General features: G+C 48.5%; 1 protein-coding gene across 4 annotated transcripts in view; it reads right to left on the reverse strand.

Moving 5' to 3' along the window:
- LOC142585946 (cytochrome P450 2J4-like) overlaps positions 1-21726 on the reverse strand; it is a 95113-nt gene extending 73387 nt beyond the window's left edge. For 3 of the 4 annotated variants that reach the window (XR_012829157.1, XR_012829158.1, XM_075697071.1), the window contains exons 1-4: positions 10391-10513; positions 2029-2310; positions 806-933; positions 442-548 (exon numbers count right to left, since the gene is read on the reverse strand). Coding sequence is in view for 2 of the 4 variants with exons in the window: in XM_075697071.1 (XP_075553186.1) it covers positions 442-548; positions 806-933; positions 2029-2243 (450 nt within the window). In the remaining 2 variants the exon portion in view is untranslated. Of the gene's footprint in view, positions 1-441; positions 549-805; positions 934-2028; positions 2311-10390; positions 10514-21511 lie in introns of those variants that run through there. The other variant, XM_075697072.1, reaches the window with a different exon arrangement.
- Between the last annotated feature and the right edge of the window lie 588 nt (positions 21727-22314).

Genomic DNA, 22314 nt, shown 5'->3' on the forward strand with positions numbered 1-22314 from the left:
CTGCATTTGGGAGACTAGGGTTCAGTCCGGGCGCGGTGCTGGGTATAGTGACGAGTGCCGCAGCGCATGCTCACAAGGTTCAGCATGTCATGTGCGCTATTCGCACGTGCGGACAGCGCTGCCCGCCGTAACAAATTCGTGGTTTGGTATAACAGTTTAACATACTGTGGGGTCAGTATGGGCACCCCTAAAATCAACAATATGGGGGTTTAATGTCCCAAAGGAAAACGCAGACTCTGATAGATGCCACAGTGAGGAATTCCAGATTAATTTTGACCTCCTGGTGTCCTTTAGCTTGGGCCTACATATAAGTAAACGAGCGAGTTTTTGCGATCTCCCTGCATCAAAATGCTGCAGCTGTGGCTGGAAGTCGAACACGTGAACTATGAATTGATTTGAAGCAGAAGGACATAACTGATGTGACGAACCACGAGGACTCACGCGTATGTGTCTCTCCATGGCGGGGGTGGCGACGCCCAGATATTTGAAGACCTTCAGCGAAAATCGACGCTGCAGTTTCCACAGTGGCCCATTGATTAAAAGAAGGCCTGTGCAGAGAGACAGAAAGAGCGAACAGGCGCTCTCCAATCACGTGGAACTGACTACAGTAACATCAGAGAGCCTCTTATGAGTGTGTGAAGCCATATACTCAATAACTACCGCTCTAATCGTGCACTACAGTGTTACTAAATTTCTATGAGTGGCGAGTACAAAATTGCTACCCGTGGCAAAATTGTCACTTTTGGGAAAAAAAGTGTATGGTCTTGAAGCGTCTGTTTGCCATGTGAAATGCGCCTAAGCGTACCTTGTGACTGCTCGTGGATCTTAAAGGGAAATTCTTCTGGTCTGTTGAGAAGAGCGTCCTGCGAAAATGCTTCTTTCACGGATCCGAAGTCGCACAGAAAAACCACGTATCGGCTGCCCAAGTGTAGCCTGCACACAGAAGTCGTCATTTGCGACGACGCAGGCGTGGACACGCATGCGACAGTGGACGGGGGAAAACAAGACAGAAAATTACTCGTTTCAGCGTGCAGTTGTAAGTAAACTTTGCTTCGCGTTCACGAATCGATTTTCTATAGTGTTAGCGGTGCTATTAGTTTGTGTTCCCGGAATATTTTAAAGAAGTAAGAGGAAGCCAGTAACGACAGATCAACAACGTTAGCGATGTCAGGTGGCAAAGGTTGGGCGAAGGCAAAGAAACTGTGCGATTGATTGATTGATTGATTGATTAATTAATTAATTGAATAGGTTTAGCGTCCTAAAGAAACCCGTGGGCTATGAGAGGAGCCATATCTGAAAGGTCCAAATTATTTTTCTGTGATGTGGCTTTCTACCTCACGTGTAGCAAAATATGTGTGCACAAGCGCCTTCGCATTCTGTCGCCATCGGAATGCGGCTGCCGCGGCAGCCTGCTGGCGACTTCGTGGTCAGCATTGCTACTGACTTAGAGCAACAGCAGATAAAGATAAAGTCACTCCAATTCTATCGAGACTGTGTAAATCCTGTCAAAGTGCGCCTAAATATTTTACAGTTTTCTTCAATATTTAGATGATCTTGCTTATGCATACCCTCTTTCCACCAGTTTGCTTGTTATATTAGAAGAACATTTCAGATTGACATATATGTCGGCCTTTTGCTTATTCGTTCCTGAAAATTTTGTGACAAGCACACATAACTTAAAAATGACTACAAGCGAAGCGCGTCCTGGAAATTTCGTTTGACTTGTACTTAAGTACAAAGTGCAATTGCACTTTAAAAAGCTAAATGCTTTAATAGGCGCAGCTCTGTAGTCGTGTGGCTTCAGAGTGGTAGCACCACCTGTGAGACCTACGAACCCACAAAACAGAGGGGGGTGGGGAGCGCAGATCGTAGCTCATAGGTGTTACCACAGTAAAAAAAATGAAAAAAAAAATATAACGCGCGCGCTGAATGAATGGCTTGCATAGCGAGCGTTTGATTTATGCTTTCGTTGTGAGCCCAGCTCTAAACACCGCCTAGAGTCCCTTAAGCGATGAGCGGGATACCCACCCGAATACGTTGCCGTATCTCTTCTTGAAAACCTCTACGCCGTGGTGGTCCTTGGGCATGAAGGGCAGGTAACCGAGCAGTGGCAAACCGTACGGCCCCGGCGGCAGGTCTTTCCGCAGGCACCTCTTGATCACGCCCCACAGGTGCTGCAGAAGAAGTGCGCCGAGACAAGCCACCAAGCCTGTGGTGAGACACTTCCAGAGGACTCCCTGCATGGCTGGGTCCTATAGGCACTGTGATAGCTCAGTGTCGTGTATGTGGACTCAGCCACAGTAGTCGACGCTGAAAAGAAAGAATGTGCCATCAGGACATCTCCTGTAGTTCATGTGCGCTTTGAGTGAAGGAGGTGTATTTAGGTACATTTTTCATGTGTGCATTATCCAGCGTTGATCAGCGACTGCGCGGCTTAGTGTAGCAAGAAGTATACCAAGTACTTTGATTGCGAAGAAGGAAGATAACAGGAGAAAGTGCTCACTTCACGTGATAACTTCGGAGAGTTACTTAGAGTCAGAAGCGTTAGCAGGCGTTTCGTCATTTAGGAGGGCTCGTCGACTGGCATCATGGTCTTCTTTATGTCATTCGTACACGATCAGTGTAACACAAAACTGAAGACGGTGAAGCGTTCCGCTTTCTGTCTACTCTGAATGTATCTGCGGCCAATGTGATGATCAATGCTTACGTGTAAGTCGTTCTCGTTGGCTTGGATGCGGCCCAGCATACCTCGCAGCAACGTGCAATAAAATCCAACTATTGTTATATCCCTCACCCGACCCCTAGTTACAACTCTGCGCTAATGTGTTAAGGTTGCCAATTAGTTTTCTAAACGACACCATACATCACTAAAATGCTCACTTACATGAAAGGCCACACGCATGTGGTGCAAAACAAAAGGACTGTTTCATTTATCACAGAATTAGCGCTAAGAAACATTCTACCATGTAACCGGTGTTATTGATTCCCTTTTCCCCGTGCACCTAACTGCTAACGACGGAAAGGTAACAGAAAATGCAGCCTGTTTGATGCAACAAGCACCCGCCGTGGTTGCTCAGTGGCTATGGTGTTGGGCTGCTGAGCACGAGGTCGCTGGGTCGTATCCCGGCCACGGCGGCCGCATTTCGATAGGGGTGAAATGCGAAAACACCCGTGTGCTTAGATTTAGGTGCACGTTAAAGAACCCCAGGTGGTCAAAATTTCCGGAGTCCTCCACTACGGCGTGCCTCATAATCAGAAAGTGGTTTTGGCACGTAAAACCCCAAATATTATTATTATTATTATGCAACAAGCGCCCGTCACTCATAAGGCGTGCTGCTGTGTAGCTGAGGGGAGTCAAAGACGGGAAGCAAACATCGGCCGCAAATAAGGATATTTTCTAGAAAAAAAAATTTGGCCATGACATTGTTGCGATCAAGTGCACCGATACTACATAAGATGAGGACGAAATAATCGCAGCAGCAAAATAAATAACACTAAGGACAATAAAGCAGACATTCCACTTTCTCGACACCAAAGTGATTGAATGATGAGGTTTGACAATCCAAGGCGACGCTTGAGCCGTGGGAGGCGCTGTAGGTGATGCCTGTGGTACATGGACGTTTCTTGCATTCCGCTCCGCCGTGTGCAAAACGGCCGCCCTGTGCAGGAATCGAACTCGTGACCTCGTGCTGAGCAGCCTTAGCCATTGAGTCGCTGCTGCGGGTCATGAGGAGAAGACAGGTTCCGATTCCAATAAATAGATTGAGCACTTGTCGCCAGATTCGGCGTTTGCTGATCATAGTGATAGTGATCATAGTGATCAACGCCCCTTGCAAGGTCACCCTGATTGCGCTATAGACGAATTAAGCAAACATCATACCGCAGAGGGATGATTTAGGGGTTGAGAACGTGGGATCGAATGTTCGAGCAAAATAAAAATGATTTAAGGATGCTACGTGCAACTTTGCAGTGTTGCGGATCTTGCCTGTTTGGCATATGGAGGACATTCCACGTCAACACGTCCAATGCACCGTGCCGTAACTCGAGTAGTCAAGCATGGAGGAGGATAGCTAGAAATACGATATCGTAAACCCAATTATTAGTATTTAGGGTTACGACGTAATGCCTAGAATATTGCAATATTGGCGCTTAAAGGGGATTTACGCCGTTGCAACGCCTCTATATCTCTTATTTGACGGTTCATTATCTTGCACACTCAAATGACCACTACCAGTGCGGTGCACATCTGGTTGGGTACATAGGACATTGAGAACCAGTGCTTGGCAATTGAATTGGTACACTAAACGGGTGTAGCTCAGGCAAATTCACGTCTATGAATCAGGTCCAGCAGAAATCGAACTATTCATTTAGAAGTTGCTCTAAAAATGTAGCAAAACTTACGTGCAAAACAACAAGCAGACGAGAAAATACGAGCGTGCGGCACAATTTGGCAGGTCAAGAAGGACTGCTACAGTGATATATGAGCGCGCAGTGTGCCAGCTCAGATGGCTCTCACTGTTCGACCAAAAAACACTAATAAGGCGTTTATTTACGAACCGATGAGGGAACATTGCTTTATTTTGTATCTTTACGGCTCAAGGAGCGAGCTAGCTTTTTTGCCGAAGCTCATACTACATCATATATGTTCCTTTTTACTAGGTGATAACTGATTCACTTTGTTTAGTTTAAGTGACCTTACAAAAAGACTATAAACAAGGCTTGACCGCTACCTACCTACCTACCTACCTACCTACCTACCTACCTACCTACCTACCTACCTACCCACCTACCCACCTACCTACCTACCTACCTACCTACCTACCTACCTACCTACCTACCTACCTACCTACCTACCTACCTACCTACCTACCTACCTACCTACCTATCTACCTACCTACCTACCGACCTACCTACCTACCTACCTACCTACCTACCTACCTACCTACCCACTCACTCACTCACTCACTCACTCACTCACTCACTCACTCACTCACTCACTCACTCACTCACTCACTCACTCACTCACTCACTCACTCACTCACTCACTCACTCACTCACTCACTCACTCACTCGGTCGGTCGGTCGGTCGGTCGGTCGGTCGGTCGGTCAGACGATTCAGTATTTGCGTTCTTTTATTGCGAAGGTGGACGTAGGGTGGGGGAATGGATTGTAACTGTTTCGAAACCACTTGGCACTGGACAGTGCTGCACTTTGAATGTGCATACTCGTATATTCGCACCTTGCTGCCTATCATCACCACTCCTCTTCCCCTCCCCTCTTAGCAGAGTAGTAGGCTAGACCTCAGGCCAACCTCCCCTCTACGTTTCCTCAGTACAGCCTCATCTCTCTTCTCCCTCCACGCACTTGGCGCCCGCCGTGATGATCGCTCAGTGGCTGTGACCTTCTGCTGCTGCTGAGCACACGATCCCACTTTACATTACCGGCTGCGACAACTGCCTTCTAATGAGGGCAACAAGGTTCGCTTACTGGTCTCGTGTGTGCCCGTCAGATTGCCTCAGGTGGTCGAAAGTTAACCGGAGTGTTTCACTACTGCACGTCTCATAATAAGATGGGGGTTCTGTCTCGTAAAAATCCAGAATTAAAAAAAGATTACAGGGACGTTACCAAGGATTACGCGCTAGACATGCGCATCACACTAATATACTAAATGATTTGTTGCGGGAAGAACAAGATGGATTCAAGGCGTACACATACGTGACTGGCGTTTTGAGTCACGGAAGAGGGGCGAATCGAAAAAGTGGGCATTTGCTTTTCAGAAATTGGCGCTGATCCAGATGCCAACGATACAGGTGTCAGTGACAAGTAAAACTTTCGTTTCGGATACAAGACATGGGGCGCCGCTACCGCCACGCGAGACGTGCGCCAAATGTAAGCAGACAAGATAAGCCGGTGTCAGGTATAAACTGGTAATGTAAGTTGGTTCTCCACGCTTCTGTCAATGCGGCTGAATCGGCGCGCTGCGATGCAAGGAAATCGCTATCTGTGCGTTGCTGGTTGGTTTGAAAGACAACAGTGCTTGCGGCCAGGGGAATCCAGAAGGACGCCAGGGCAACTCAGTATTAAGCCCTGTTACGTTTAACCTAGAGGCTGCTGCGTCATTACTCTTCATTTGCTCTGCAGCACCGCGCTCGAGAACTCGCGACAGCAGCGTGGACCGAAACGCGGCACGTTGATGCCGCGTTCACACTAAAATGCGGACCATGAACGAACAGCTTCGCGTCGGAACTGCAGCGGTGCGTCGATCTTCTGCGCTCTGTGGTGCTTCGACTGAACGTCGGGCAAGGTGAGGGAACTAAAAAGGAGTGGTTTCTGAGCATGGTGGCGAATTTGTTATGAGGGCTTACAACATTTTTGAGTGTCAACACGTTAAGGGGAGTTGGGAATGCAGTCATGTGAGTCAAGGTAACTGACAACTTTGTGCTTCACGGCGTACCTTCTCCGGGAAGAGATAAAGAAATTGTTTAATTAGAGGCTTTGCGTACAAGAAGCCCAATACCCGCCGTGGTTGCTCAGTGGCTATGGTGTTGGGCTGCTGAGCACGAGGTCGCGGGATCGAATCCCGGCCACGGCGGCCGCATTTCGATGGGGGCGAAATGCGAAAACACCCGTGTGCTTAGATTTAGGTGCACGTTAAAGAACCCCAGGTGGTCAAAATTTCCGGAGTCCTCCACTACGGCGTGCCTCATAATCAGAAAGTGGTTTTGGCACGTAAAACCCCAAATATTATTAAGAAGCCCAAAAGAAAATAAAGATGGCTGCAATCATGTGCGGTTCACAAACTGCCAACACGTTTGTGATAAGCCGCGAAAAAGGTCACTGTGAGTTAAGTTTGGTTCGTTTCCTTGCGAGCCCTCTCTTCTCGCAGACACTTTGTTGTGCAGCAGCGGAAGAACGCATTCTTTGAACTCGACTATTGTGGCAACGCGTCAACGGTCACTGAACACTTATGATAGGTACTGTACGCAGGCAGGAGTACTTATATTGTTTCAGGTCAAGTGATGTGGTTTCCTGAGAGCAAAATAGTCATGCAAAAGTATGGCGTCGTAGGCACAATGCAGTTGCGGGGTTTTGTTACCACGAGGTTGTTGCGCAGAGAACAAAAGTAGCAACGAAAGTAACGATAACGGAGGAACCGCCGCGATAGCTTAGTGGCTGTGCCGTTGCTGTGCTGGGCTCGAGGTCACGCGTTCGATCCTGGCCGCGGCGGCCGCGTTTCCGTGGGTCTAAATACGAGGGCGCGCGTGTGCTTAACCTAAACGCGCGCGAAAGAATCCCGTGTAGTCATAATTAATCCGGATACACCCGCTACTGCGTGCCTCGTAATTATATAGTGATTCTGCCACGTAATAACCCAGAATTCGATTTGATTCAATGTTTAACATAACAGAGACTATTTAGTATGTGAGCTTGAGTGCTTAGTAAAGGACCTATTGCCTCTGGAGAGGCCACTCGCACATACTGCTAAATATAGTCGGTTCCAGGAAAAGGTACTCCCTTTAAGTTATCTGTGCATGGTGAGCGATAGTATAAGCCGAACAGGCTGTAACAAATTGGAGCCATTAAGTATTACGTGGTGTTCTGGGCAGTACGCCTTCGTCAGATTAAAATGACACCTTTTCACGCCGCACTTGTTATTATAATCACTAAACCAGGTTAATCTCTCAAAGTGTACGTATTTTTTCGCTATGGTGTCCCTCCGAAGGCGCCAGCGAAGTGATTTATTAGATTATGCTGATATGAATCCGTTAAATAATGCCTGCTGTTTCCGAGAGATGCGCGACTTGAATCCGTATATTAACATCAGAAAAAAATATTACGTAGGCAGTACCGGGGACGCAGCCGCAGTGCGGTACGAAAACGTCTCGCGCGTGCTTCTGAGGGTGTACGGGCACTAGGAGACAAACGACATAACCAAATACGTAAGTTACATTTATTCACGCATTACAAAGGTTACGTGCTTAACTTACGATACAGCTATAGGGTGTACTACGCTCTCGCATTCGTGCTCGCTTCCTGTCAGTAGGGTGCCGGCCGCGGTCAGAGGTGGCGGGCGCGAATCGGCATCCCTCTGTCTTGCTGTCCGGGTCTGTACGTGTCGAACTCGAGGGCGCAATAGCCGAGCAACCGTCTAACTTGTGCGACAAATTGTACACTTGTATGCCTCGTAACTCCTGTGAGCGCCAGTTTGAATTTGATGGATTATACCTATCATGGAAGAGTAAGCGACCTCAAACGTGATTACTCCCGATCGAATCGACAAACGTACTGCCGAGCTATGCGTAAGGTAAATATACCTGGTAGTGAAGCTTCTATAGAAGCCGATACGGTTGAAACATGGTGGTTGCTGGGCGGTTCTTGCGCCATCTGTGTGACGAGTGGACACTCCCAGTCGACAAAAAATAATGTGACGCCATATCCGTTAATAACACAAGTGGAGCCATATTGCTCTCAAAGGCACGAAACTTGTTTTGCTGACCTGTCATTAAAGCTATATTCAACTGTCCCGCAATTCGACTCGATGGACGTTTCGATCTTTCAACGTGGAAGGCGGTGCAGCCAAAGGTCAGCCGTACGGGTATCGAAACTGGACTCCGGAGGCCGACGAAAGTTTTGGGTGCAGCGTGCTGGCCCCACCCTCCGACGCGAAGCCCCCGAGTGCAGCTAATCTGGTGGTCGTAGCTGACTAATTTCGACCGAACAGGTTATAGAAGATGAAATAGTGCGAACTATATAATTTACACAAACGTTGACAAGCAAAACAACGCACCGGGTGAGGTATTGAAAAAGGTGAACTTTATGTATAGGAGCGCGCCTTTACGCGCATTTCCAGAGCTGCATTGCAGTGCAACTGACAGCGCTGAAAAAGAGGTATTTATTGATGACGATAAAGTAAAATATAGGTTTCTTCTTTCCTCGGCATGCGTATATAAAATTGATTGTAAATTTTATTTTCGCTGAATGAATCGAACTGTGTCTCGTTTTAATTAAAAAACGCTTTTTTTTTTCTTTCTCAGTGCTCGTTCTCTCCACGCATAGTCGAACTGCAATCGCTACTCCAATAACCACTCTTGCTGATGTTGAACCGCTTTTCTCCCGAAGCTTCGCGGCCTGTTTGGATCGACCTTGCTATGCCTACCTGAATGTCGAGCGAGTAATTAGTTCCGATTTGCGCCATTTGTGGCGCGACAACGACACCATCTGTGTGCGACCCACGCATGATCGAATAATAGCTTCTTTTTCTCCAACAAATATACTAAAGCGAGGCGTGTTGGTAATGCAGTATAGCGAATATATCAGCTATAATATTATAACATGTTTCCAGTAGATACGGCAAGAAACCCCTAGCTATGCTCAGCGAACTGAAAGACTTCTCACATAAAAAAAAAGAAATGTTACAGCTCGGTTTTAATGCGACACTTCACGCATTTTTCTAGGCCTGTCTGTCTGCCTATCTCTCTAACCATTTTTCCGGCAACTTGGGTCACTGGATAGTCGATAGCCCAATGGTTATATCATCAAGCTGCTGTAATGAGGGAATCGGGTTCGTAAGTATAGTCGCCGGACCAACTTGGGTCACGGCTATGTGACACTGCGTATGTAACGCTCATCATTTAATCCGCTTCATGCTAACTTGTGTTACTGGGTATGTGCTACTGTTTACGCACCGCACTTCAATGAACTATTGTGATGTGAATACTGTATATATGCGCCGTTCTTCAGCGACAAAAAAAAAAAACTCCTTTAAATTCCTCAGGTGGTGGACGGAGTCTAACACCCGTCGTATAAATTCAGATGGCGCAGCCTGTTCAGCGCGCAACGCGAGAGAACATACACATACCGAACATACCGGCTGCATACACGACATACGTGACGCGTTTTTGGAAGTTCCAATACGGTGTGTCGATACATTGCTTCAGCGCTCATCGCATTAACGTCAACATTCATCGTGAGATGGGTTTTGCAAGATCTTTGCTATTGCTGGATATTTGCGCTTTTGATGCCACAAAGGAAAGACGTTACGACAACACAGGGTTCGCGGTGTTTTCCGCGGGGTAGCTGCGCTACTGCGCTGCTTCACGCGGCGTCGAATTGCGTGCAAGCCGCGATAACAGGCAAACATTTTAAGCGCGCAACCAGACGGGTAAACAAGACGTCTGTCCCCCGGCTTGTATCACCGTCCTCGTCTGGTTGTGCGCTTACAGCGTTTTTGCCAGCACGCCCAAACAGCCACATCCGCGATAATAGAATCGTGAGCGCCTCTTTCGCGTAACGCGGATGTCGTTAAAATAATTTCCGCAAATGCTAGGGCGATAGAAGCCGAAAACTGCGCGTGAACGTCCCGAATTGTCCTGGTGTTAATTCTGCTCACCGCAAACGTCACGATTTCACACGCAGGGCCGCGCACTTCCAGTATGGAGTGGGAAGCAGCTCCGCTTATGACTGCGCACCTGGAGAACGGCAACGACAGGAATGCCCGCGGCGCCGAGAGGAGCGCATTTGAAGAAAAAGGAGACACCGACTCCCACGATAGCGACGCGTAGATAACGTATCTGACACAGAATTGAGGTTGTTAGCCATTGGCGCATGTGAGCTAGGTCGCGTTGGTGTAAACATGTCCGCTGCTTCTCAGTTGAGCGACCGTGGACCTTTTCGTGAGTCCCGTGATGTAGGGAGAAAAGTAAGGAGAGGCAAGTTGCATGGAGTCTTGCTTGTAGTCAACTCGGCTGTTTTTAACGCGACTGCGTTAAGGACCCCGTGTCGCAGAAAATCAGGTGTTGGCGTCCGGCGCCCGCGTACCCGTGAGCGAGATTTCCCGTATATATGTTTAGGTATATGTATATGCCATGCCTTGTTATATGACATGCGGTATATGCGGGCTATATTGCTACACCATTCTGTCACCAAAGTTGCCCATACCTTGTCTTACATTCTTTACAAAGTTATTCCTCGGAATTTTGAAATGACACCCCACATAAAAATGTCGTGAAAAGAAACAGCGGTAGCGCATGCCTTTTATGTTAAATCTGCTCGGACTGAAATAATAAATGTGCTAAACAATAACAAAAGCCCGAAAATTATGTTATAATTTTTGGCGCGTCTATGCACTACCTCGAGGATCGGCCCAAGCGAGAAGCCGCGTTTCTACCAGAAAGCTCTCCTTCGTGCATAGCGTTCGCCGCCAGCGTTTCCCGATAAACATTACAGTTACATAAGCTGCAGTTGCCGGCAAGCGTGCGAAATAGTAAGGGATCTTTGAATGCTATGACGTTCCACTCTTATTAAAGGCGAAGCTTAAGCGTCCTCCGATTTTTGTGCGATTTCGCGTACCGCTGACAAGACCTTTCAGAAGCGGTGTTGATTTGGTCGGTGTGATTTGAAACAACTGGTAGGGAAGGTACAGTCAATCCTGAATACATATTCTCGCGTGAAGAATGAGAGGGAGTAAGGGATAGGAAGACGTTGACCGGGAGAGCGGGCCTCTAGTGAGCTCCTCTTGGCTAGGGCAAAGGGAAAAAGCACAGGAAGCACATGCAATATATACAGGATGTCGTCCCATGTAACTTGCAAGGTCGATTCAAATGGGTTCCGAAGCTTCGGGCGAAAAGTGGTTGGGAAGCAATTGCCACTGACATCAGCAAGGACGGTTATGGGAGCAGCGATTGAAGCGCGACTAGGTGAGGAGGGAATAAACAGTATTCAAGAAAAAAAGAACGTTTTGATTAAAAACAAGACACAACGTGATTTCATTCAACAAAAATAAATTTCCTAATCAAAATTTTATACATGTCGTGAGGCAAAACATTCAACTCTCTGTCATTTTATCATTAACACTAAATAGACCTTTACAGCGGCCTGTAAGAAAAGGGGCGTTCACTCCGCTATCAATTAAAATGCAGTACAGCTCTCGTAGTGTGAAAAGTAGCGCGTTATTAAAGTTACGAAGGCTCCGCTAGGCAACTTGTGCCAAAATGTTTAAATATGCGAGTGCCACGTAGCCGGACGCAACCAGGATATTGTTGTTTACCTTCGAAGCCGGATTATTCTTTGCCCTTCGCATTATTACATAATTAGGTATTATTACTTAATTACCTTTTCAAGTATATAATCAGGAAATTGTGCCACGCTACTAGTCGCGCGGTACTTTCTGCCTGCTCTTGCGGGCTTCTTTCAGGCCAGGAAAGAGCTCTTCTGTAGCACGTATAGGGCAACAGGAAGATGGATAAGGAATTCTTCATGATAGTGTACAATTTTCTGGCGGACAGCGTTGCCACGATTATAATATATGACATGTTAATTAATTGAAAACTAATTATGTCATTGTGTAACTAGGCAAGATGAAAAATATAGTCTGACTTGCCCCAAGCGATGGCATGCACTACCGCGGTTCTCTACAGCTACCTGGCACACGCATATATTTAAATTTTGGCACAAGTTACGGGGGACACCCTGTGTACAATGAGCCACGAATGCGACGTATCCGCACTACGCGCGCAGTGCGGATAGGCGCACAGATTCGGACAAAACAATGGGTCAAGCCTAAAACATCTATCTGGGCTGTTAGTGCATAGAGCGTTAAGTTCGGGATCGAGATGTCCAGAGGTCCGATTAGCACGCGGGAACACAATTACGGCACGCTATTAAAAACGGCCCGCTGAGGTACAAGTTTTGGCAGCCAGTTGCAACAGCGGCGTCAACTTTTCTTGGAAAGCCACCGTTACGCTCTAGCCTCGGCGCCGTTGTGACTAGACGCGATCGGCGGACCAACTATTGTTACTGAACCCGCCACCGCCGACCTGATCTGCTATGAGCGGGGGAGTTGCCGAGGGAACGTCTCCGGAGGCCCCTTCCCACGCGCCGTTCAAGACGCAAGACAATGGACAACCGGCGGCCGCGCTGCGGGGGTCAGCTCGGGGAATCGGATATGCCGTTCCTGACGTCAGCTCCAAGTTCTGTGAAGGCCGTCTGAGGTCGGTTGGGGACCGTGACACTCGTGCAAAGACACTCGTGTGTGTAAGCCCTCGTCTACGGTGCCTGGTCGAACGTTTCCCGCACCTTGGGATCGAGAGAGGACTGAATGTTTATAAACCGCTGTTGTGCGGCTGCTCAGTGTACTTTCGCTCGCAGTCATCCTAGACTGATGAACTGCAATGTCCTGATATAGATACTGTAAATAAACCCATATTCCTCGTTCTCGATGAGAAGCAGTCCTTCCCTTCAACAACGTCGTCAGCGTGGATAAGTTGGACGACGGCATGGGCCAGCTACCATCTAATTCATGCCTGACTCCAATCTTGACAACTGATTACGAGCATTGGGATTGACCTCCCAATCCTCACAACTGGCTGACAGCGGTGAGATGGACTTTGCGACGTGGTGCTGTGTACGCGGATTAGTGCTTTGTTCTTGATTTGACTCTCTAGGCTTCATTTTGTGGTTCTTTTTAGAACTGTAGGGAAGCTAGATTGTTGATTGTTAGCTAGGTTGCGTTTTCCTAGGTAGATTTAGCGAGCAGGACGAAGGCAGTAAAGCAGCAATCATGGAGTTAAGGACACTGCTGAGAGACGAATCGTTGATTGTTGGTGAGGAACTGGGCCTAGATGTACGCAAGAAAATGCTAAAATCGGAATTATTGCAGCTAATTTCCGAACAGGCCAGTGAGAAAGAAATTGAAATGGGGTTGGAACTTCTGAAAAGAAGAGAGAAACGGGACAGAGAGAGAGAAGACCAAGAGAGAGAGGAACGCGATACAGATCGCGAGTTAAGAAAAATGCAACTTGAACTTGAAAGCAAACGTTTGGAGTTGTCTCAAGGAAGTTGAGATGCTCCGGGACGATCAAGTGAGGCAGAATCATACCGCATGGACAGGCTATTAAAGCCATTTGAGGTCGGGACTGACATAGGCTTGTTCCTAAGCAATTTTGAAAGGACTTGCGAGAAGATGAACTTCGGTCCGAGCACATGGCCACAGCGGTTGCTGTCTATGTAGCCGTGTGAGGCGGCGGAAGTAATCGCGGGACTCAGTGCACAGGATGCATATGATTATGCGAAAGTTAAGGCTAGTCTCCTGAAGAAATTCCGCCTTTCAGCCGAAGCTTTTCGGCAAAGGTTTAGAAGCACAGGCAAGAAAGATAGCGAGGAGTATCCGGAGTTTGCATATAGCTTAAAGGCAAACCTAGTTGAGTGGTTGAAAAGCGCGGAAGCATACGAGAGCGGAGACAGGATCATTGAATGCATGTGTCTAGAACAGTTTTACAAAAGCATCCCACCATCTGTGAAGCTGTGGGTACAAGACAGAGGAAATGTAAACACTGTGGAAAGGGCGGCGGAATGAGCCGAAGAGTACGCAACGCGAAGAAAGCTGAACGCCGAGGATAGTAATTGGGATGGTCGAAATAGACCGCGGAAACGATTGCCGTTCAAAAGGGGTTCGCAGACTAGACGATCGGAGCCTGTAGACGTGGAGGAAAAGCCCTCGGAAAAGAACGAGGAGAAATCAAACGGGGAAACAATACCCAAAGAGCAGGAAAGAAAATTCGAATCTTTCAGACCAGTCCCCTGCTATAAATGCCACAAACTGGGACATATAGCTGTAAACTACGGAAAGCCTAGCGTAGTTTTTTCCTACGTAGATGAAAAAGATGAGAGAGAGAGAGAGAGTGAACTTTAATGAGCACCAGCAGTTCAGTCGGCTCGGCCTAGACCTCCCACGATGGGACGTCGAGGTCTTGCCTCTTCGCTGCTTCGTAGGCCTGCTGGGTCGCCCAGAGTTGGTCGTCGAAATGGAGCTGCGCAGGGCGGCGTGCCATCTCGACGAGAGGGTCACGGGATTAAGGTCTGGGTATTGACGTTTGCACTCCCATAGCATGTGGGGGAGTGTTGCTGATTCAGTTTTACAGACCTTGCACGTCTGGCTCGGGTAGATGGCGGGGTATATAGTGTGATAGCGTGTGAGGGAGGGGTATGTATTCGTCTGTAACAGGCGAAGGGTGGTTGCCTGTGCCCTGTTTAACTTGCTGTGAGGGGTGGGCAAGGATTTTCTTGCGAGGTAAAATGACTTCACAGGGACGTTGTATCTTGTAAGGCGGTCGTGTCCTGCAGGTGCACCAGCACCGTCTCCGGCACGGTTGACTAGTCCTCGTGCTACGGAGTGTGTAACCTCGTTGAGGTTGGTGAGGTGCGGGTGGACAACGCCGGCGTGTGCTGGGATCCAGACGAGGGTGGTTTGATTTTCAGGCGAATGCGGGGCTTGTCGTAAGATACGGAGTGATTGCTGAGAAATACGACCTTTGATGTAGTTGTTGATTGCTGCGCGAGAATCGCTCAGTATGGTGTGAAAGGCTGGGTCAAGAGTGGCCAGGGCGATGGCCACTACCTCGGCCGTCTCGGCATTTTTGGTAACGATGCTGGCAGCATGTCGGAGCAAGCTGCCTGCCGTGGTAACCGCCACAAAGGGCCGTCCATCTTGGTACTCAGCTGCGTCGACGAAGGTGACGCCCGCGGTGTTGGCATAAGCTTTGATGAGGGAGGTAGCTCGTGCCTTCCTGCGTTCTTTGTTGTAGTCTGGGTGCATGTTTTTCGGAATAGAGTCGGCGTGTATCCATTGCTGAATGTCGCGTGGTATTGGGTGCTTGTCTCCATGTTGACGGTGGTAGGTGATTTTAAGCTTGTTTAGAATGCTGCGGCCCGTTTCCGTTAGGGTAAGCCGCTCTAGTTGGGATCGACGTTGGGCTTCGATTCACTCGTCTAGCGTGTTGTGGATACCTAAGCGAGTTCCGTGCTGGTGTGGTTGGGTAGTCCTAAGGCCTGCTTATAGGCTCCTCTGATGATAATGTCCAGTTTAGTCTTTTCAGCTTTGTACCAGTTGAGAAAGGGCGCAACGTAAGTAATGTGATAGACGATGAAAGATTGGACAAGGCGGATGAGGCTTTCTTCCTTCATACCTTCTCGCCGGTTGGTCACTCGTTTCAGCAGTCTGGATGTATTAGCGGTCTGTCGAAGGATCTTGGAGATAGCCGTAGAGTTAGTTCCGTTGGCTTCTATGGTCATACCAAGAACGCGGATATGCTAGGGACCACGGGTATAGGTCTGCCATCTCAGGTTGAGCTCTATTTCCTCGTATTGGCGTTTATTCGTGGAGCCCCGCGGGGGGGGGGGGGGGGGGCGTCCACGGAGTGTGGGGCGGTATAGGAGAAGCTCCGACTTTTCAGGGGAACAGCGGAGTCCCGTGCCTTCAAGATAATTTTCTACGTCGTCAATGGCGTCTTGTAGGGCAGTTTCGATTTGGCCGTCACTGCCCTTTGCAGCCCAGATTGTAATGTCGTCGGCGTATGTGGTGTGTTCAATGCCGTAGAGTTTTTGTAGTTCTTGTGCTAATCCGAGCATAACCAGATTAAACAGTATTGGGGAAATGACAGAGCCTTGCGGTGTGCCCGTGCTGCCGAGGGAGAGTTCCTCCGATCGAATGTCTCCGACCGACAGGAAGGCCTTCCGATTGGATAGAAAGTCTCTTACGTAGTTGTAAGTGCGTTCTCCAAGTTTGAGCAAGGAGATGCGTTCGAGGATGGTGGAGTGCCTTATGTTATCGAAGGCGCGCTCGAGATCGAGGCCCAAGATCGCCTTCGTGTGACGGGATTTGCCATCTAGGATTTGATGCTGAAGTTGGAGCATAGCGTCTTGGGTGAAAAGATGCTGTCTAAAGCCAATTATCGAGTCGGGGTAAGCACATGTGTCTTCAAGGTGAGTGTTTACACGGGTTAGGAGTGCGTGCTCCGTGACCTTGCCTACACATGAAGTTAGCGATATGGGCCGGAGATTGGCGAGGCTAGATGGCTTAACGGGTTTGGGGATGAGGATTACTTTGGCCGTTTTCCATGTCGGGGGAATGGATCCCTGGCGCCAGCAGTTGTTGATGTATTCGGTGAGTTGTCGCACCGAGGGATCATCTAGATTTCTTAGTGTTTTATTCGTAACACTGTCTGGGCCTGGCGCCGAACGGCTGTTCAGCTTATGCAGGGCAGCATGAATCTCTGCCACGCTGAAATCTTCATCAAGGGCAGGGTTGGATGTCTCTGTGTATGGCCCGTCAGGTTGAGTGGGCCCAGATGGGATGTACTTTTGACATAAGCTATTCTTAACGTGGTCCTGGCCATGCGCCTTGCTTTCTGTGAATAAAAGCTTGGTGAGGTGACCTTGTTGATATGAGCGGGTGGTGGTGCTATCAATCAAATGTTTGAGAATTTTCCACGAGCGGGGGTGGTGGAGTTGCCCGTCTAGAGAGTGACAGAGCTCTGTCCATTGCTGTTGACTTAGAACGCGGCAGTGGGCTTCAATTTCCTTGTTGAGAAGTACGACCTTTCGTCTGAGTCTTCTATTGAGCCGTTGTCCCTTCCATCTAGAGAGGATGGATGATTTGGCCTCGATAAGGTGGGCGAGTCTACTGTCCATGCGCTCAGTCGGGGCATCTGTTGTGATAATGCGGGTGGCCGATTTAGTATCGGACAGTAGGTCGCATGACCATGATTCTATGTCGGTAATGGGAGTGTCCCTCGTTGCTGTTACACGGCGTTTACGGAACGCATCCCAATTCGTCCAAGTAAAGTCCTTTGTTCTTCTCATAACGGCTGTTTGGTGTGGGAGAGTAATTTCCATGATAGAGTGATCACTCTCGAGGTCGTGTTGGGTGCTGCGCCAATAGGCGTTGTCTGCGTTTTTGGTGAAAGTGAGGTCTGGTGTCGTGTCTCGTTCAGTAGAAGTGCCGGGGCGAGTGGGGAAGGCTGGGTCAGTAATGAGTGTAAGCCCGAGATCATGAGAGTCTTGCCATAAGTTACGACCTGCAGCAGAGCTGTGTCTGTAACCCCATCCTGTGTGCGGGAGATTGAAGTCACCTCCGATGATAAAAAGGGCTGCTGCCTGCGATTTAAGGGCCTTTTTGAAGAGGGTTAGAAATCGGCTATGACGTTGAGATGGAGTATTGTAGATATTGAGGATAAATATTCCTTCCTTTCGTTTTCTGTGCGGGATGAGCTCAATGAAGAGGTCTTCGATGCGCCGATCGTTGAGATCGTGTTCGATTGCGGTAATTCTTTTTCGAACGAGTGTGGAGACTCCGTGTGGAGCGTTGTTCGCAGTGAAAGGTTGATATCCTGGAAGGTTGACCGGAGTATCGTGCGTTTCCTGGTGTAAGATTACGTCGGGTTGACATGAAGTAGTACGGAGGTGTTGACGGAGAACGGGTTGTTCATGGAGGTAGCCTCGGCAGTTCCACTGCCACAATGTTGTGTCAGTGTTAGTGTGGGCCATGATGAAGGATAGGGGATGCCACAGGTGGCAGGGTGGTGGCGACGTTTCCTGTCGAGAAAGACGAGAATATGGAACTTTTAAGCCCATATCTTCACGACCTGCGAGTTAATGGCAAACCATGCCGAGTGCTAAGAGACAGTGCCGCCACGATGGACATCGTCCATCCGTCTTACGTGACGGTAGATGACTTCACTGGAGAAGTAGCGTGGATCAAACAGGTCGTAGAAGAACACAACGTGTGTCTGCCCATGGCCAAAGTCAAAATCAGTGGACCATTCGGGGAGCTAGTGACCGAGGCTGCAGTTTCCAGATTTTTGTCACTGCAGTACCTTTACATTTTTTCGAATCGTTCGAATCGGTTACTGCGTGAAAACGGGCTTAAACTGGGAGAGGGCGTACTGCAGGCATTGACGCGAGGCGAACTCGTAAAATCGCGTCGCTTTCGGCTGAAAATGCACAAGCTGCTCCAGCGGAAGCAGCAAAAGAGATAACTTCAATAACCGAACCCGAGCTAGGCTCGAAGGATGAAAAAACAGTTGAGGAAAGCCTACCAGCTGACCATCTCAATGAGAGCGTATCGCCAGGGTGTCAAAGTTCACTCCTGCAGGAAGAGCCCGCTGATGTACTCGCAAGCGAGACAGGGTCATTACTATCACCGGTCTCAAAGAACTTTGATCAGCTCTTACGTGTGGGTAGAGAGTCACTGGCAGCCGAGCAAAAGAATGAGAGCTTAGCTAAATTACATCACACAGCTAAAGAAGGCGTTGCTAGGCGCACCGTGACGATACATGAGAGAGGATGATTGTTGTATCGGCACTACAGAGATCGAAAGGGTAGGATTTTAGATCAGTTAATCGTACCTACTAAGTACAGGGAGGACCTTTTGAGTCTCTGTCGTGGAAATGGGTGGTCGGGCCACCTAGGCATAAACAAATCAAAAGAAAGATTGCTTATGGAATGCTACTGGCCTGGCTGTTTCAAAGACATAGAAAACTTTGTAAGATCATGCGACGCCTGCCAGCGCTCGGGTGAACCAGGAGAGACATGGAAAGCTCCACTAAAGGTAGTGCCCTTAATAACAGAACCTTTCAGGCGACTTGTGATAGATACGTTAGGGCCTCTACCAACAACACAATCGGGTTACAGATACTTGCTTACCATGCTGTGTCCGGCTACAAAGTTTCCAGAAGCAATCCCTCTGAAAGAGCTCAGCTCCACCGAAGTAGTAGACGTGCTTTTGACAGTATTTGCACGAGTTGGGTTTCCAGCCGAAATTCAGGCGGATCAAGGGTCAGTATTCACCAGCGCACTGACTTCCACATTCTTGCAAAAGTGCGGGGTAAAGTTGATACACAGTTCCGTCTATCACCCTCAGTCAAATAGTGTAGAGAGGTCTCCCAGCCCAAGGAGGACTGGGAGAACTGTCTGCCGGCAACTTTGTTTGCTTTGCGAAAGGTTCCACATGAGGCTACAGGGTTCTTGCCAGCAGAACTAGTGTATGGGAGGACACTCCGTTCTCCACTGAGTATGTTAAGAGAGATGTGGGAGGGAAGAGGAGAGAGTCCAACAGTGGTTGAATACGTGCTAAATCTGCTGGAACGGCTAAGCGCAACCCAAGAACTAGTCGGAAAGAACATGGGAGTAGCTCAAAATAACGCCAAATTCTATTACGACAAGAATGCGAGGCTTCGTACGTTTAACGCCGGAGACCAGGTAATGATCCTCAAACCTTCAATAAAGAACAAGCTTGAAGTTCACTGGGACGGGCCCGTTAAAGTGTTGCACAAACTTCCACATACTAACTATGCTCTGAAAATGCCCGGTCGCAGGAAGGAGGTGAGGATATATCACTGCAATTTGTTGAAGCCGTATATAGAGCGGAGCGGAGTCGTTAACTATACCATAAAAGAGCAGGATGGCACTAGTACCGAGTTTAAGGAGTATAGGGCGACCTCCAACTCTGAAATCGGCCTAGAAGCAGTAGTAAAACACTTGGTAAGCTCGCACGATCTTAGACCCGAGCAGCTAAATGAGCTAAAAGGGGTGTTAGGGGAATATCTCGACAGATTCAGCGATCGGCCAGGTAGAACCGACCTAATAACGCATGAAATAGAGCTGACATCAACCGAACCCGTAAGATCAAAGCCTTACAGGGTGTCTCCAAGACAGAGAGAAATTATGGAGGCATAGATGCAGCGTATGCTCGAGTTGGGAGTTATTGAGCCCGCTGAGAGTGACTAGACGTCACCGCTAATACTGGTAGAAACCCCTAACAGGAACCCTCGCCCGTGTGTTGACTACAGGAAGTTAAATGCCATCACTAGGGATCAGCTGTACCCGATACCCAACATTGAGGAACGAATTGAAAGAGTTAGCGCTGATAAATACATTTCAACTATAGATCTCGTGCGGGGGTACCGGCAAGTTCCCCTTTCAGAAAGTGCCAGCCGCTATGCCGCATTCATCTCACCTGTAGGCACTTTTCGCCTTCTCGCACTCAGCTTTGGGCTGAAGAACGCGCCCTTTAGCTTCTCTAAATTAATGGATATTGTCCTAAAAGACTTGCAGGAGTTCGCCTTGCCATATCTTGATGATGTAGCCATTTTTTCGGACAGCTGGGAACAACACGTAGCGCACCTCAAACAGGTGTTCTCACGGCTGAGGGAAGCCGGCTTAACGATGAAAGCGGTAAAGTGTAGATTTGGTTGTTCGCAGGTTACTTATCTGGGCCATGTTGTCGGCCAGGGCACGAGACGGCCGGCTGAGCTGAAAATAGCTACGATTGGAGAGTTTTCTCAGCCGCGCACGAAAACAGACCTTCGTTCATTTTTGGGGCTTGTGGGGTGCTATCAACGCTACATTCCGAATTACTCGCAAATGGCAAGTCTAGTAACGGACGCCCTCCGAAAGGGAGCACCGAGTAGCGTACACTGGGATGAGGACAAAGAGAACGCTTTCCAAAGTTTGAAAACGCTTAAAGAAGGGAATTGCGCTAAAAAAAGACACGGACGAGTAAGGACATGGACCGACTCGCCCAACAACGTGCTCTCCTGAATTTGAAAACGCTATTGGTTTATCGTCCTATGCTTCGCGCGCCAGACTACAAAAAGGAATTCATAGTTCAATGCGACGTATTAATTGCGACTACCCGGGGTTCGTTAGCGCGCACTGAAAGCAAAGCTGCGCTTACCCATCACCTGCACCTCGGGCCATCTCGATTCGCACTGTATCCCGTGCCAGTTTGCACTATGCCCAGCACCGTACAATCGTGCAAGGCAGCAACCTCGTACATATATCCACAAATATATCCGCCGAGTTACCGACTGACCCAGCGGCACGCAGCAGTCAGCAGCTACGCGAATGCCGGGAAAGTAGGCGAAAAAAGCTTCGCTTTGAGAATATTGCCGCGCGTTGTGAATGCAGAATCTCCGAGGGTATGGCATTATATACGAAATTTTGACAGCAGGCGTTCTAGGGATTGGGAGGTCAATCCCATCGCTCATAACCAGTTGTCAAGATTGGAGTCGACAGACGTATGGGCGTGGTACTTAGTCAGGTGGGCGACAATAACGAGGAGCCTCCTATCCTCTATGCCACCTGTAAACTAACTGTAAGAGAGGAAGCATACAGCGCTTCAGGGAAGGAATGCGCTTGTTTAGTTTTGGCCGCCCAGAAGTTGTGTTACTTGTACGGAGCGAAATTCATCTTCGAGACCGACCACTGTCCTCTGACGTGGCTCAATCAAATGTCACACAGAAATGGCCGCTTGCTCCGATGGAGTCTCACTCTCCAAGAGTACAACTTCTCCGCTAGATATAAGAATGGAAAGTTGCATAGCAATGCGGATGGTTTCAGCAGGCTAATTTGAATTCTGCGTTTAAGGTTCCCGCCTAAATTTTAGGGTTACTATTGTTAATTTTGTTAAGCCAAGAAGATCCCCACTCATTTAGCAGGATTCCCCCTATGATTGCTGAATTTGTCTGCACGAAATTC

This window comes from Dermacentor variabilis, chromosome 6 (genome assembly GCF_050947875.1).
Source record: "Dermacentor variabilis isolate Ectoservices chromosome 6, ASM5094787v1, whole genome shotgun sequence".
Lineage (NCBI taxonomy): Eukaryota > Metazoa > Arthropoda > Arachnida > Ixodida > Ixodidae > Dermacentor > Dermacentor variabilis.